The sequence below is a fragment of the Ranitomeya variabilis genome, chromosome 7 (genome assembly GCF_051348905.1).
Source record: "Ranitomeya variabilis isolate aRanVar5 chromosome 7, aRanVar5.hap1, whole genome shotgun sequence".
Taxonomy (NCBI): Eukaryota; Metazoa; Chordata; class Amphibia; order Anura; family Dendrobatidae; genus Ranitomeya; species Ranitomeya variabilis.
In genome coordinates, this window is record NC_135238.1 from 63,220,882 (window position 1) to 63,238,161 (window position 17,280).

The 17,280-nt window shown below is 47.3% G+C and overlaps 2 protein-coding genes across 2 annotated transcripts in view; one reads left to right on the forward strand and one right to left on the reverse strand.

Moving 5' to 3' along the window:
• The window catches only part of NUBP1 (NUBP iron-sulfur cluster assembly factor 1, cytosolic), an 87,288-nt gene extending 74,673 nt beyond the window's left edge, over positions 1 to 12,615 (reverse strand). Inside the window, exons 1-3 of the mRNA XM_077275202.1 lie at positions 12,483 to 12,615; positions 12,301 to 12,405; positions 7,479 to 7,612 (exon numbers count right to left, since the gene is read on the reverse strand). Coding sequence (XP_077131317.1) covers positions 7,479 to 7,612; positions 12,301 to 12,405; positions 12,483 to 12,513 — 270 coding nt within the window. The 5' untranslated portion in view covers positions 12,514 to 12,615. The remainder of the gene's footprint in view (positions 1 to 7,478; positions 7,613 to 12,300; positions 12,406 to 12,482) is intronic.
• LOC143785081 (uncharacterized) lies at positions 666 to 7,165 on the forward strand. Its single transcript, XM_077273753.1, has 3 exons — positions 666 to 929; positions 1,007 to 1,424; positions 7,109 to 7,165. Exons 1-3 carry the CDS (start codon positions 871 to 873, stop codon positions 7,163 to 7,165), a joined length of 534 nt encoding a protein of 177 aa, XP_077129868.1. The 5' UTR covers positions 666 to 870.
• Positions 12,616 to 17,280: the final 4,665 nt, after the last annotated feature.

The window sequence follows — 17,280 nt, forward strand, 5'->3', positions numbered from 1 at the left end:
CCTTCCTCCAAGTCACTTAGCCAGACTAACATGGACCTAGCGGTGCATGTAGCCGACACAGCCGGTTTTAGGGCTCCCGCACAAGATTCCCACGCTCTTTTAAGGAGAGAGTCGGCTTTGCGGTCCAGAGGATCCTGTAGTGAACCTGAATCCTCCACAGGTATCAGGGATTTTTTGGATGTGGAAGCCACTGCTGCGTCTACTTTTGGGGCTTTTGACCAAGTCGAGAATTCCTCATCATTAAAAGGATAACGTCTCTTTGAAGATGGTGGTATTCCCCTCTGCCCCTGGCTTTCCCACTCTTTTTTAACCCTTGTCAGGCTGCATAATTTTACAACCTTAACAGGCTGCATAGGTACAATTGTACCTTCACATATACCTCCACTGTGGGAAGACTTTACTTGGTTTCAGAAACTAAAGTTCATTCAGCTACAAATGTTATGCTGATATCTATTGTTCAGTGTTGTTACTGGTCACTTATGTTGCTGTCAATTAAGTTAATTCAAACTGGGAGTGGCTTCTACTTGTCTTCCTGCCTCCCTCCTCTCATTAGCCATTTTGCTGTTCATCTCATTGCTGTGAGCACACATTTCTAGGCTTGTGAAGTCTTCAATTTCTTGGAAACGAAGGTAGGAAAGTCTCACAGCATCTAACAGCCAGTTATACCTTTATTCTCATTATGTGGGGACAGAACAGTCAAATTGTCTTTCAGCCTGGACTTGGCTTACATATATTTTGTATGAAACTTATCACTATAGGTATAATTTTTATACGAAAAATGGATAATAATTAGTATCTACATATTGTTTTACGATGTTTTATTTATATTCAGCACAAAATACGAAGCCAAAATTCATCTAGCAAGTCATCATGAGTGATAGTAATGCTGGATCTAGTTTCCGCCATAATCCAAGAAAACGTGTTTGCAGGTTAGTATAATTTTGTGAAAAGCCAATAATGTAGTATTTCGGAAAATTATTTATTTTACATTTTTTCATATTTACAGATTTACGTCTGACGAAATAATGCGAATGCTAGAAGAATCTGATTCTGAGCATGAGGATGAACCATATGTTGCATCTGATGATGAAAACTATGTACCACAAGTGGATGTTACTGAAGAAGATTCAGACATTGAACAAGAAATGGTCATAGAGCATGAAAATGAATACGAATCAGACGAAAGTGTTGAGGATGATTCTGTGCCTCAAAGTGCAGGCGACATTTGGACTGCTAAGGATGAAACTCAATGGTGCAGTAATCCACTGCCAAATGCACAAACAAAATCTCGTAATGTCCTACGACAAAGAGGTGGCCCTGCAGCAATCAGCAACCTATATACAGCAAAAGAGCTATTCAAGTCCATCATGACTCCCGAGATGTGTGACATCATATTACGGGAAACGAATCGAAAGGCCAAGAGAGTTTGTGATGCTTACAACAACGAACTGGTACAACGTTTTCCTGATTCTTCCAAACGGCCACCACAAAAAACATTCAAGCAATTTACTGAAACTGAACTTCATGCATTTTTGGGCATACTGATTGCTGCTGGTGTGCACAGAGCCAACAAAGAGAATCTGGAGGAAATGTGGAATGTTGCTGCTCTGCCTCTTATACGTGCAGCCATGTCTCGTGACCGCTTCAAGATGATACTCAGATTTATCAGGTTTGACAACGAAAATACACGTGCAGAACGTGTGCAAACAGATAAAGCTGCACCAATACGGGACATCTGGACAATGCTGAACAGTAATCTGGAGAGAGCCTACAAGCCATATCATTGTATCACCGTCGACGAGCAATTATTTCCATTTAGAGGTCATACTAAATTTACCCAGTATATACCTTCAAAACCAGCTAAATATGGCATAAAGATTTTCTGGGCTTGTGACTCATCAAATGCCTACCCTTTACAAGGTCAGCTCTACACTGGGAAACCAACTGATGGTCCTCGACAAGTAAACATTGGAGAACGAACAGTATTGGACCTAGTGAGCTCGTATAAAGGCTCTGGAAGAAATGTCACCACCGATAACTTCTTTACAACCATGGAACTAGCTAAGGTATTGAACTCCTGGAACATGACACTAGTTGGTACAGTAAGAAAAAACAAAAGGTTCCTACCTAGCAACATGCAGCCTGCCAAAGAAAGGCCTGTAAACTCGACAAATTTTGCCTACAATCATGATGCAACAGTCTGTTCATATGTACCAAAGAAGAACAAATCAGTCGTGCTTCTATCATCTATGCACATGACGGGAGAAGTTGAAGAGACACTAGCAGCCAAGCCAGAGATAATAAAATACTACAACATAACAAAAGGTGGCGTTGATGTTATGGATAAAATGTTGGGAGAGTACACTGTGAAACGACGAACATCACGTTGGACTTTGGCATTTTTCTACAATATGATTGATGTCAGTGGGTTAGCATCCTACATCATCTACAGAGAACACAATCCAAGCTTCAGGGCAAAGGATCAACGAAGAAAGTTCCTGAAAGATCTCGCAAATCAGCTGTGTATGATTGCAATTGAAGATCGTAGTACAAACAAAATGATAATGAGAAACCATTTTCTTCGAGGTGCAGTAGAAATGGTGCTTGGACGATGCATTGTGGTAGCATCGCAGCCAGCAGCTGGCCCCAACATACCTCATGGTAGTCGTGGACCCTCCCCTGTTGTTGGTAGTTGCTATGTCTGCAGAGACCTGAGGCGAAAACAACGCAAGACTAGAAAGTCTTGTGTGGTTTGTGTGAAACCCATTTGCGATGAACACTCTGTAGCAAAGCCAACATGCATTACTTGCAAAGAAAATCAATAAAAAAAAGTTTCTTACATTTTCTTTTATAATGTAAATGAACAGTTTTTTACTTGTTTATAATAGTTAAATAGCATTATCATTAAAAAAAAATTTATGCTTTTTCCCTTGCATTATCTTCATTCAAAATATATGAGGTACATTTGTACCTATGCAGCTTGTTATGGATGCAAAAAGATCTCGACCCCTTATCTCGGAAGCGGGTGGAGATATTTTATTGAAATTTGGCCAATATATTCTGGACCAAAAATGTAGAGATGTCACGAAATTTCAGCCCTCTACGTCTTTTCAAAAAAAAGTTATTGCAATTTTAAAACGGAATAGTTACAATTGTACCTATTCAGCCGGATAAGGGTTAATTAAATTTTTAACTGCTGCTATCACCGGAAAGGAGGGTCTTTTCCTTTCAGACAGCCCAGCGAACATTATGTCCTGCTGTGTTTTAGGGGTCTTAGAATCCTCGATGCCCATGGTGTTACAGACGGATTTCACCAGGTTATCTATACTATCGGTGGGGAAGCACGTATCCTGATCCTCGTCCGAGGAAACATATTCTCTGGAAATATCCGAATCTGCATTCTCTAATTCGGAAGACTGGTCAGATATGGGTGAAACATATTCTCTTATCCCCTTAGTACGCGTTTCTTTTTCCGAACTATGCAGGGCTTGTAATTCCTCTCTAATCAACACTCTAATGTCTTCTGATTTAACCGAGGCCTCCTCCCGTAAGGTGGAATCAATACATGGTTTACAAAGTTTCTTTTTGTAACTATCCGGAAGGGGCTGAAGACATATCGCACACTGTTTGTGTTTCGTTTTTTCAGTACATTTTGCCTAGAGTGTTAGAGGAGAGGGAACAGCAATCAGCTTAATAGGGTAGATGTACACTCACCCCAGTGAAGCAGTCTGTGAAGGTACCGGCTGACGAGGAGGAGACTGCAGAGGCTTGTTCTTCTTAGAAGATCCGCTCCGCTTGGAGCGGCTGCTGCTGCTGGCATGGCTGCGAGGAGTAGTTGCGGTGGCTTCAATAGAAGACATCGCAGGGTCCTGTGCCGAATCCATATTGGACGCCGGAACGTTACTGCCGGCGTCCTTTTCACATGGGGGCCGCCATCTTCTTCCTGTTGAACCCGGAAGTGCTAACAACTTCCGGGTCGCGGCCATATTCCATGTGCCCGCGCTGTCACCGGCACCAGCGCAGGCGGCGTCTCCTCCATCACCCCGGAAGTTTTTTGCTGTACTTCTGGGGGAACATACTGGGGCTCCACGCCGTATGAGCGCTCGCCGAGGACGGCGCAGCGCTCACCAAACCACAGCGCTAACTTCCCGCAGACGTCCCGGATGAATTCCTGTGAGCCAGCCACTTTCCAGCCCTGGCCTCACGGCATCTGCCAGCAGAGGGGGGAAGCTGACACCAGGACCCCTGACGCTGCCTCCAGCTCTGGAGCCCTTGCCGTCCTCACAGGTAAACTGCGCAAGCGGCATCCAGGCTAGGCATCCTCTTCTCCGTGGATTCCCATAGGAACAGGAAACCAAACTGTGGGAGCGAGGGGGACCGCCCCTTTTATCTCTCCGTAGGGTTTCCTGTTCCTAGGGGCGGATCCCCTCTCTCAGTGGGTGCTGTCGTGGCGAAGAGAAAAAATGTCCCCACTGCCCGGAATCAGAGCTGGGGAAACCATGTGGTCCCGATGATTAAGTGCAGTGAATATTCATTAGCTGCTTCCCCGCCCACCTATCAGCTGAGTGGTGAGCCAGGAGCAGCAAATGAATACTGCACTTAAGCAGGGACACACATGGTTTCCTCAGCGCTGGATTCCTGCAGCAGCTGGGGAGATCTGTGTGTCCGGGGGAGGAGGAGGCAGCAGCAGCAGGGGCCAGGGGAGAGGAGATCGCTGCATACCTGCCTGGGCTGGACACTGAGTGCTGTGCACAAGGAGGACCTGTGTGATATCAGACGTGGGCGGGTTGGAGCATCACATGGCAGCTCAGAGCCCTCCCTCTTCTTGACATCATCACAGGTCCTTCAGACTCCCCACTAGAATCTGCAGGATTCCTCTTATAACCTGTGCTGTGGAAAGGCAACAAGTGGGAAGGCTCTGTGTGTGCAGCCATGGGATGCTTTTACTTCACCCCAGTGAGGCTGGCTGCCACAATTAAGAGGTTAGTCTTTACAAAACACAATAAAGCACTCTGCCACTCCTTTGGTGAACTATAACTCCCAGAATGTCATAGGATCTGCAGGACATGCTGGGAGTTATAGTTCTCCCATGGGATTTTAAAGCAGCACTCCAGTGTTATTTTGCAGTGCTGGAGTGGTGCTTTCAATATAAGCCCTGTGCCCCCATTCTTATACTCATCCTCCAGCGTCTTCATATAGTACTTCATAGACACCACACTGGTCCCGCAGCTTCCAACATAATATACTAATATGTATAATAACACCACATATAATAGTATGTTATTTATGTAATTAAATATTTTACCACATTTTTTTGCTTCAAATATTTTTTTCCCTATTTTCCACCTCTAAAACCAGGGTGCGCCTTATAGTCCGGTGCATCTTATAGTACGAAAAATACGGTATTCATAATGCAGACTGCTGACAGGTCACTGATCTCTCACTGACCCGCCTCCTACTTTACATAATGAATATCTCCACAAAAAAATAAAAAATAAAAAAAAGACACGCTTCTGCAGGCAGGTGCCAGCATAATCGCATGGTTACAGTGCACTTAATCCCTTTTACAGATTTCATTCAGGAAAAAAAAAAAAAAGTCATTTTGAAAATGGTGCCCAGGGCGCCTGCGCAGCAGCTGTTTGTATAGAGATCTGGCATGCGCCGCCATCTTACTGGGGAAAAAAAAACATGTCCTCCACCAAGATGGCGCCGCCCGCGCAGTAACAGCTTTCGGAGATCACAAATAGCCGCTACTGCGCAGGTAGCGCCATCTTGTAGGAGAACTTTTTTTTTTTTCCCCTTCTTCAGCAAGATGGCGCCACCCACACAACAGCAGCTATCGGACCTCTACACAAAGATAGCTGCTACGGCGCAGGCGCCATTTTCAAAATTACTTTCCCCCCCCCCCTCGCTCAAGTAAATCTGCAAAGGGTGCACAGTAACCATGCGACTATGCTGCTGCGCAGGTGCCAAGGATGGCACCTGCCTGCCGAAGCGGTTTTTTTCCATTCAGTATCTGATGGTATCCATTATGTAAACTAGGGGGCAGGTCAGTGAGGGATCAGTGATTGTCAGCAGGCTGCATTATGAATATGTAATCAGAGCACCAACCCATATACCAACCCCGCATTAGCGCACAAGAATCTCATTAACACAAAACTGAAAATAAAGATTAAGAAACAACCACAAGACGGATTTCATCACCAGGTATCATTGTAATCAGTATAACGGCGCCGACCTGACACTGTCTGTAGGTTACTGTGCACAATCCTGCTGACAGGCTCCCTTTAAAGGGGTTCTCCATGAACAAAGTACATTTTAATTAACAGATCTTGGAATAATAATAAATTACGCAATTGGATGTGTTAAAAAAAAAAAATGTTCCTGCGCTGAGATAATCTTATAAATGTGCCCCTACTGTGTAATGGCTATGTCTGACCGTGCAGGGACATTGTCTGACCATACCACATCTCCTGAGCATTGGAGAGACGCACAAAAAAGTATACAGAAAGGACAGGAGGTGATCACAGCTGTTTCTTTCTGTGAGGTTAAAAAAAAAATTCACTGCCTGTTTTTAAACAGGTTTTACCTCACAGAAAGCAGCAGCAGCAGCCTTCCCCTGCAGTCTTGTCTGTATACTCTGCCCAGGAGCTGTGGTATGATCAGACCATGGTCCTGCACGATCAGACACAGCCATTACACAGCAGGGGCACATTTATAAGATTATCTCAGCACAGGGACACATCCAATTGTGGAAATGATTATTATTCCAAGATCTACTGATTAAAATTATTATTATTATTTATTACTATAGCGCCATTTATTCCATGGCGCTTAACATGTGAGGAGGGGTATGCATAATAAAAACAAGTGCAATAATCTTGAACAATACAAGTCACAACTGGTACAGGAGGAGAGAGGACCCTGCCCGCGAGGGCTCGCAATCTACAAATACTTCGTTCATAGGAAAATCTCTTTAAAGGGAACCTGTCAGCAGGATTGTGCAGAGTAACCTACACACAGTGTTAGGTCGGTGCTGTTATACTGGTTGTAATGATACCTGGTGATGAAATCCATCTTATGATTGTTCTTTAATCTTTATTTTCAGAGAACGATATTAGAAACTATAGAAAGCATGAAGAAAAGTTCCAGCAGCTTCCTTTAGGCTCCTGGAAGCTGAAGAGATGACAGACGCAGGAGATCTTTCTGATGTAACTTGGACTTTTTGCCCTCACACGACGCAGATCCATAGAACAAGAACAATTGCACCAAGAATGTAAGGTAGATCCTGGGATCATTAATCTGCACAAGAGCCTAAAAATGTGAATAAACACTAACCACTAAATAATGAAAACTTATGCCACCTTCTACACTTTTTTCCACTGCCTTCAAATAGTCGAGATCTCCAACTACAGTCAGTGATGGAAACATCATGGTCTCCACCCAATACTATATATAAGATACACTACTGAGCTGACCTGTTTGCCTTCATCCTCAGCCAAGCCATGAGCCAAATGTGCACTAAATGTGCTCTTCCCGACGCCTCCTTTTCCTGAGAGAACCAGAATCTTGTGTTTCACTGAAGACATTTTTTCTTTGATTTCTTCTATTGCTAAAACAGAATACAGAAAGTAGGTTACGATCAGGGTCTATGGAAAGGCAACATTAAACATCACATTGGCTATTGAAGACACTGGACATGTTTTTGTATTCCACATTATATTCATCCTTACGTACGGTCCTAATAATGTGAGATTTACACACAGCTAATGGCTATTGTTTGGTAAAGGAAGAATCTGCCAGGTTTTCATAATTCGGTGCTTCATATTTGTTCTTCTAACAGATAAACACACACTTAAAAGGGGTTTTACACCAGAATTATGGCTTATAATAGACTGCGAATGCCTGAGCGGTGGGGCAGGTTCACTACCGGATGTGACGGATCAGTGGTGTTCCGCTTTGTGCACTGCTTACATCCAGCGATTTTAACAGTTCATTGAGGGGGTGCCGCATTAAAGGTTTATACCTAACGACTTAGGGCCCAAGTGACCGTAAGTCATATGCTTTTTGATCGACCACTAATTTTATTTATTTTTTTTAAACACAGGCCACCCACACTCCCGATGGGAACTCGCTGACATGGAATTGATCGCTCAGTGTGAATTGGCTGATATTGTAATTGGCAGAGCAGGTCCTGTTCACACAGGATGATGTGCTGCCAAGAACGATGATCCTTTATGCAGCAAAAAAGATCATTTCTACAGTGGCATAACTAGAGTCTGATGGGCCTCGCTGCAAGATTTGGACCTCTTCTGCCGCTGCTGTTTATTGTATAGAATATAATTTACAATATAATGTATAATGCGCAGCCCACAGTCCTCGCTACAGCATAATGCGCAGCCCACAGTCCTCGCTACAGCATAATGCGCAGCCCACAGTCCTCGCTACAGCATAATGCGCAGCCCACAGTCCTCGCTACAGCATAATGCGCAGCCCACAGTCCTCGCTACAGCATAATGCGCAGCCCACAGTCCTCGCTACAGCATAATGCGCAGCCCACAGTCCTCGCTACAGCATAATGCGCAGCCCACAGTCCTCGCTACAGCATAATGCGCAGCCCACAGTCCTCGCTACAGCATAATGCGCAGCCCACAGTCCTCGCTACAGCATAATGCGCAGCCCACAGTCCTCGCTACAGCATAATGCGCAGCCCCACAGTCCTCCCTACAGTATAATGCGCAGCCCACAGTCCTCGCTACAGTATAATGCGCAGCCCACAGTCCTCGCTACAGTATAATGCGCAGCCCACAGTCCTCGCTACAGTATAATGCGCAGCCCACAGTCCTCGCTACAGTATAATGCGCAGCCCATAGTCCTCGCTACAGTATAATGCGCAGCCCATAGTCCTCCCTATAGTATAATGCGCAGCCCATAGTCCTCCCTATAGTATAATGCGCAGCCCATAGTCCTCCCTATAGTATAATGCGCAGCCCATAGTCCTCCCTATAGTATAATGCGCAGCCCATAGTCCTCCCTATAGTATAATGCGCAGCCCATAGTCCTCCCTATAGTATAATGCGCAGCCCATAGTCCTCCCTATAGTATAATGCGCAGCCCATAGTCCTCCCTATAGTATAATGCGCAGCCCATAGTCCTCCCTATAGTATAATGCGCAGCCCATAGTCCTCCCTATAGTATAATGCGCAGCCCATAGTCCTCCCTATAGTATAATGCGCAGCCCATAGTCCTCCCTATAGTATAATGCGCAGCCCATAGTCCTCCCTATAGTATAATGCGCAGCCCATAGTCCTCCCTATAGTATAATGCGCAGCCCATAGTCCTCCCTATAGTATAATGCGCAGCCCATAGTCCTCCCTATAGTATAATGCGCAGCCCATAGTCCTCCCTATAGTATAATGCGCAGCCCATAGTCCTCCCTATAGTATAATGCGCAGCCCATAGTCCTCCCTATAGTATAATGCGCAGCCCATAGTCCTCCCTATAGTATAATGCGCAGCCCATAGTCCTCCCTATAGTATAATGCGCAGCCCATAGTCCTCCCTATAGTATAATGCGCAGCCCATAGTCCTCCCTATAGTATAATGCGCAGCCCATAGTCCTCCCTATAGTATAATGCGCAGCCCATAGTCCTCCCTATAGTATAATGCGCAGCCCATAGTCCTCCCTATAGTATAATGCGCAGCCCATAGTCCTCCCTATAGTATAATGCGCAGCCCATAGTCCTCCCTATAGTATAATGCGCAGCCCATAGTCCTCCCTATAGTATAATGCGCAGCCCATAGTCCTCCCTATAGTATAATGCGCAGCCCATAGTCCTCCCTATAGTATAATGCGCAGCCCATAGTCCTCCCTATAGTATAATGCGCAGCCCATAGTCCTCCCTATAGTATAATGCGCAGCCCATAGTCCTCCCTATAGTATAATGCGCAGCCCATAGTCCTCCCTATAGTATAATGCGCAGCCCATAGTCCTCCCTATAGTATAATGCGCAGCCCATAGTCCTCCCTATAGTATAATGCGCAGCCCATAGTCCTCCCTATAGTATAATGCGCAGCCCATAGTCCTCCCTATAGTATAATGCGCAGCCCATAGTCCTCCCTATAGTATAATGCGCAGCCCATAGTCCTCCCTATAGTATAATGCGCAGCCCATAGTCCTCCCTATAGTATAATGCGCAGCCCATAGTCCTCCCTATAGTATAATGCGCAGCCCATAGTCCTCCCTATAGTATAATGCGCAGCCCATAGTCCTCCCTATAGTATAATGCGCAGCCCATAGTCCTCCCTATAGTATAATGCGCAGCCCATAGTCCTCCCTATAGTATAATGCGCAGCCCATAGTCCTCCCTATAGTATAATGCGCAGCCCATAGTCCTCCCTATAGTATAATGCGCAGCCCATAGTCCTCCCTATAGTATAATGCGCAGCCCATAGTCCTCCCTATAGTATAATGCGCAGCCCATAGTCCTCCCTATAGTATAATGCGCAGCCCATAGTCCTCCCTATAGTATAATGCGCAGCCCATAGTCCTCCCTATAGTATAATGCGCAGCCCATAGTCCTCCCTATAGTATAATGCGCAGCCCATAGTCCTCCCTATAGTATAATGCGCAGCCCATAGTCCTCCCTATAGTATAATGCGCAGCCCATAGTCCTCCCTATAGTATAATGCGCAGCCCATAGTCCTCCCTATAGTATAATGCGCAGCCCATAGTCCTCCCTATAGTATAATGCGCAGCCCATAGTCCTCCCTATAGTATAATGCGCAGCCCATAGTCCTCCCTATAGTATAATGCGCAGCCCATAGTCCTCCCTATAGTATAATGCGCAGCCCATAGTCCTCCCTATAGTATAATGCGCAGCCCATAGTCCTCCCTATAGTATAATGCGCAGCCCATAGTCCTCCCTATAGTATAATGCGCAGCCCATAGTCCTCCCTATAGTATAATGCGCAGCCCATAGTCCTCCCTATAGTATAATGCGCAGCCCATAGTCCTCCCTATAGTATAATGCGCAGCCCATAGTCCTCCCTATAGTATAATGCGCAGCCCATAGTCCTCCCTATAGTATAATGCGCAGCCCATAGTCCTCCCTATAGTATAATGCGCAGCCCATAGTCCTCCCTATAGTATAATGCGCAGCCCATAGTCCTCCCTATAGTATAATGCGCAGCCCATAGTCCTCCCTATAGTATAATGCGCAGCCCATAGTCCTCCCTATAGTATAATGCGCAGCCCATAGTCCTCCCTATAGTATAATGCGCAGCCCATAGTCCTCCCTATAGTATAATGCGCAGCCCATAGTCCTCCCTATAGTATAATGCGCAGCCCATAGTCCTCCCTATAGTATAATGCGCAGCCCATAGTCCTCCCTATAGTATAATGCGCAGCCCATAGTCCTCCCTATAGTATAATGCGCAGCCCATAGTCCTTCCTATAGTATAATGCGCAGCCCATAGTCCTCCCTATAGTATAATGCACAGCCCATAGTCCTCCCTATAGTATAATGCACAGCCCATAGTCCTCCCTATAGTATAATGCACAGCCCATAGTCCTCCCTATAGTATAATGCACAGCCCATAGTCCTCCCTATAGTATAATGCACAGCCCATAGTCCTTCCTATAGTATAATGCACAGCCCTCCACACATGGTTGGACTACCTGGAAACAGGTTTACTAGTCCTCAAGTCATAATCTCCTGCTACTAAAACAATAGCTTTATAAAAACTATACTAATTAGCCAAGTAAGTGACACAGACCCCCAACATAGCTTGATGTGAAAGCGTGCATCGGATGCCTTTTTCTTCATAGGTAAAGTGGATTCAATGCCACTGTGCATTATTATTATTATAATGTCAATTTCATGTGATATCATGCTCTCCTTGTTTACCTGTATTCGTTACAAAGGACCTTAATCCCTTCATGACCTTAAAGTACCTACACATCATGTTCAGGGAGAGGCGAATTCCTGACCCATGACGTACAGTTACGTCATGACAATTGTGGGGGGCACAGGTGCAAAGTCCGCAAGACCGCCGCTGGGAGCTCAGCTTATGTGATGGGGGCCATGCACTCCCCCAGGTAGCACACCGTCCCAGCAGGGACTGTGACATCTATCCCTGGTGATGGCGCTGCCCCCTACATGTGCCATCAGCCGGATCATATGGCTCTTTTCACCTGTTGCAGTACTACAACCCCCAGCAATGCTTAGTCAGTACACGCTGGGAGTTGTACTGATACATAATATGACCAGTCACCAGCTGCCCTGCCGCCATCTCGTACCTGGGTCCGGTCCCGCCGCTGCCCCGGAGGCGCACACGGACTGGTTGGGACATCCCTCACACGCAGAGCTCTTCCCCGCATCACTACTTCCAGTGCCCGGACAGTCTGCAAGAGAAACACCACACATCACCCACAAAGCCCGGAGCCAGCACCGGAGCCTCCGCCGTGCCGGCCGCACTCACGCTGCGGAGCGTTCTCCGGGACAGCAGCCATAGCACCACGTGACCCGCACAACACTTCCTACTCGCTCCTACTTGTTTACTTCCGGCATTGTCGCGTTCCAAGCCTCAATTTAGTTATGATTTTTTTTACAACTTTATTAACCCAGGTACAATCAGCAGCTTTCTACGCTATATGTGTCCATCATCCCTGGGATCCGTGCAGTCACTTTGCTCTCGGCTTCTTTTCCTTCTCATCAGAATTCCTCCTATAATGTTTACTGACCACCTGATGACTATGAGAGTGGTCACTTGATTGGTTGCCATGGGCAACGCCTTCAGTTTTCTACCTTTAGTTAATCCAATAGTCCAGTTCTGTTTTTGGCCCCGTCAGTGTGTTCCCTTATTTCTCATTGTCTTGCATAGATGCGGTAGACAATTACATGTCCCGCCATTCATTATAATTACATGCCCCCAATAAATTATAATTACATGCCCCTCAATCCATTATAATTACATGTCCCCCCATTCATTATAATTACATGTCCCCTATTCATTATATCAACATGTCCCTCAATCCATTATAATTACATGCCCCTCAATCCATTATAATTACATGTCCCCATTCATTATAATTACGTGTCCCCTATTCATTATATCAACATGTCCCTCAATCCATTATAATTACATGTCCCCCTATTCATTATAATTACATGCACCCAATAAATTATAATTACGTGTCACCTATTCATTATAATTACATGCCCCCAATAAATTATAATTACCAGGGCCGGACTTAGCCCAAAAGGCGCCCTGTGCGAGACTGCAGGACGGCGCCCCCCCCCCTCCAAACTTTGAAAGAAAACAATAACTCTTTAATATTCACAACAACACGTTTACTTAGAAAACTTGTGTTTCCCTGCAAAACACTTGAAGAAACACTAATATTGCAATAACGGGAATTATAAAGTGCTTTAAAGCGGACCAAAAGGAAAAAATGACGCTTGGTCCAAAGCCATATGGGCTGACAGCCAATCAGAGTGCAGAGCGGCGGCCTGCAAGGCCAAACACCGCCCTGCACTCTGATTGGCTGTCAGCCCAACGCTGACAGCCAATCGGAGTGCAGAGATGATGGCCAGCATGGAGAAGAGTTCCGGACGGGTGGCAGCAGGTCGGGTGCCGTGCGGACCAAGAGTCATTCTATGACTTTTGATCCACCTTAATACTAAATAAAATATCTTAAAATATCAAATATAAATAATATAATAAATATGCAACATACATGAGAAAAACTGTCATTAAATATGTGCACAATTTTCAACCTTCAAGACAAAAAAATAAAAATAAAGTGCACTATACTGTAATCCAGCAACAACAAGAACATAATAACGTGCTACATAAACTGATTTAAAAAGCAACTTTCCGTGCTTTTACTTTGGCAAACTCATCAATAGTTTCATTTAAGTCTAGAGATGCCAACACATCATTTTCAATTGACAAGACTGCAAGTGAGGATAACCTGCTCTCTGTCATAGTGGACCTTAAATATGTCTTAATGAGCTTAAGTTTTGAAAAACTGCGCTCTCCTGAGGCCACAGAAATCGGGATGGTGCACAGAATCTGAAGTGCAGTCCAGCCTACGTCACACGCAGAGAGCCGAGCGACAGGGCGGGCGCCGGGCGGGCGGCACTGGGCAGGAGCAGGCGAGCAGCAGATACAGATAGCGCAAATGGCGCGGCGGGGGGCGCCACAAGAGGTGCGGGCGCCCTCAGGCCATTAAGCGTCTACATTGTGATCAGGGGTGGGATTCAAATTTTTAACAACAGGTCCTCTAAGTCGCGGCGGCCGGAATTTTGGCCACGCCCATTTTCAATAACCCCGCCCATACTAATAAGCCACGCCCAGTTCAATAGACAGACCAGACACCATATCACCACAGTGACCTATAATACTATCTACAAGGCACAAATACCGCCACACCATGACCAGATGACATATTACCACCACAGTGATCGAATAATATCAAATACAAGGAACGAATACCACAACATCATGACCAGACCACATATTACCACCACATAGTGACTGAATACTACAATACTGATCAATAATAAAAAAAACCACAATACTATCACCATAAGTGCCATTATACACAGGAGATCTGTACTTAGTATGCAGCGTCTGTGTATAGGTAATACAGTGATCACCGGTGACATACACAGGACCTCAGTATATAGTATACAGTGTATAGTGTCAGTGTATAGGTAACACACTGACTCACCAGTGACATCTCTAGGTGAAGTCCTTCATCTTTCATCCCGCACAGACCGCCATCACTTCATCCAGCCAGGACTCGTCTCTGCAGGAAATAACACAGTTATCTCGAGTTCCACTTGCAGAACACGTTACTTAATTTTCCCAACTTCTACATTACACCACATGAAGAAGGCGACATAGTGTCACTCTACACAGTAATAGGACCGCCCCTCCATTTAAAACAGTATACTCAAAAAATAAAATAAATACATCACTGCAGTAATAATATCCCTTAATTAGCCCCTATGGTAATAATATTCGCCATCCTGGCCCCCGTGTGTCTCATTCCTGGCGTCAGCCATATATTCTCCCATCCTGCCCTAATGAGTATCTATCCTGCCCCATATGATCTTCCCATCCTGCCCCATCTGTCTCCATCGTATCCATCCTGCCCCATCTGTCTCCAATCCTGCCTCCAGTGTCTCCAGTCATGACGCCATGTCTGTCATCCTGCCCCGTGTCTCCATTCTGCCCCTGTGTCAAGCATTCTGCCCGTGTCCAGCATTCTGCACCAGTGTCCAGCATTCTGCACCAGTGTCCAGCATTCTGCACCAGTGTTCAGCTTTCTGCCCCTGTGTCCAGCTTTCTGCCCCCTGTGTCCAGCTTTCTGCCCCAGTGTCCAGCTTTCTGCCCCAGTGTCCAGCTTTCTGCCCCAGTGTCCAGCGTTCTGCCCCAGTGTCCAGCTTTCTGCCCCAGTGTCCAGCGTTCTGCATCAGTGTCCAGCGTTCTGCCCCAATGTCCAGCGTTCTGCCCCTGTGTCCAGCGTTCTGCCCCTGTGTCCAGCTTTCTGCCGCATTGTCCAGCTTTCTGCCCCAGTGTCCAGCTTTCTGCCCCCGTGTCCAGCTTTCTGCCCCAGTGTCCAGCGTTCTGCATCAGTGTCCAGCGTTCTGCCCCAATGTCCAGCGTTCTGCCCCCGTGTCCAGCTTTCTGCCCCAGTGTCCAGCTTTCTGCCCCAGTGTCCAGCTTTCTGCCCCAGTGTCCAGCTTTCTGCCCCAGTGTCCAGCTTTCTGCCCCAGTGTCCAGCGTTCTGCCCCAGTGTCCAGCTTTCTGCCCCAGTGTCCAGCGTTCTGCCCCCGTGTCCAGCGTTCTGCCCCCGTGTCCAGCGTTCTGCCCCCGTGTCCAGCGTTCTGCCCCAGTGTCCAGCGTTCTGCCCCAGTGTCCAGCGTTCTGCCCCAGTGTCCAGCGTTCTGCCCCAGTGTCCAGCGTTCTGCCCCAGTGTCCAGCTTTCTGCCCCAGTGTCCAGCTTTCTGCCCCAGTGTCCAGCGTTCTGCCCCAGTGTCCAGCTTTCTGCCCCCCAGTGTCCAGCTTTCTGCCCCCCCCTGTGTCCAGCGTTCTGCCCCAGTGTCCAGCTTTCTGCCCCCCAGTGTCCAGCTTTCTGCCCCCCCCTGTGTCCAGCTTTCTGCCCCCCAGTGTCCAGCTTTCTGCCCCCCCCTGTGTCCAGCGTTCTGCCCCAGTGTCCAGCTTTCTGCCCCCCAGTGTCCAGCTTTCTGCCCCCCCTGTGTCCAGCGTTCTGCCCCAGTGTCCAGCTTTCTGCCCCCCTGTGTCCAGCTTTCTGCCCCCCTGTGTCCAGCTTTCTGCCCCCCAGTGTCCAGCTTTCTGCCCCCCAGTGTCCAGCTTTCTGCCCCCCTGTGTCCAGCTTTCTGCCCCCCAGTGTCCAGCTTTCTGCCCCCCAGTGTCCAGCTTTCTTCCCCCCAGTGTCCAGCTTTCTGCCCCAGTGTCCAGCGTTCTGCCCCAGTGTCCAGCGTTCTGCCCCCGTGTCCAGCGTTCTGCCCCAGTGTCCAGCGTTCTGCCCCCCGTGTCCAGCGTTCTGCCCTCGTGTGCAGCGTTCTGCCCCAATGTCCTTTCTGCCCCCCTGTGTCCAGCTTTCTGCCCCCCAGTGTCCAGCTTTCTGCCCCCCCCTGTGTCCAGCGTTCTGCCCCAGTGTCCAGCTTTCTGCCCCCCTGTGTCCAGCTTTCTGCCCCCCTGTGTCCAGCTTTCTGCCCCCCAGTGTCCAGCTTTCTGCCCCCCTGTGTCCAGCTTTCTGCCCTGGGCCCCCCCCCCCCCCCCCGACCGCCGCTCTCAATAAAAAAAAAAACAAAACAAGTTCTGCTTACCTGACCGCGATCCTGCTCTGTCTGGTTATCGGTGGGGGCGGCCATCTTCCTGAGGCCGCGCGTGCGCAGGTGGAGTGCTCTGCTGCCTGGGGCTTCAGGAAAATGGCCGCGGGATGCCGCGCATGCGCAGATGGAGATCGCGGCGGCCATTTTTCTGAAGCCGACATGCGAACAGGTAAATTCTGCGCCGCCGGCGACCCGCCCCCCGCATTGTGCCGCCCCCCACATTGCGCCCCCCTTCCTACGCCACTGCTTGGCGCCCTGTGCGGCCGCACAGGTCGCACAGGGCAAAGGCCGGCCCTGATAATTACATGCCCCCAATTCATTATAATTACATGTCCCTCAATCCATTATAATTACATGTCCCCCCATTCATTATAATTACATGCCCCAAATAAATTATAATTACATGC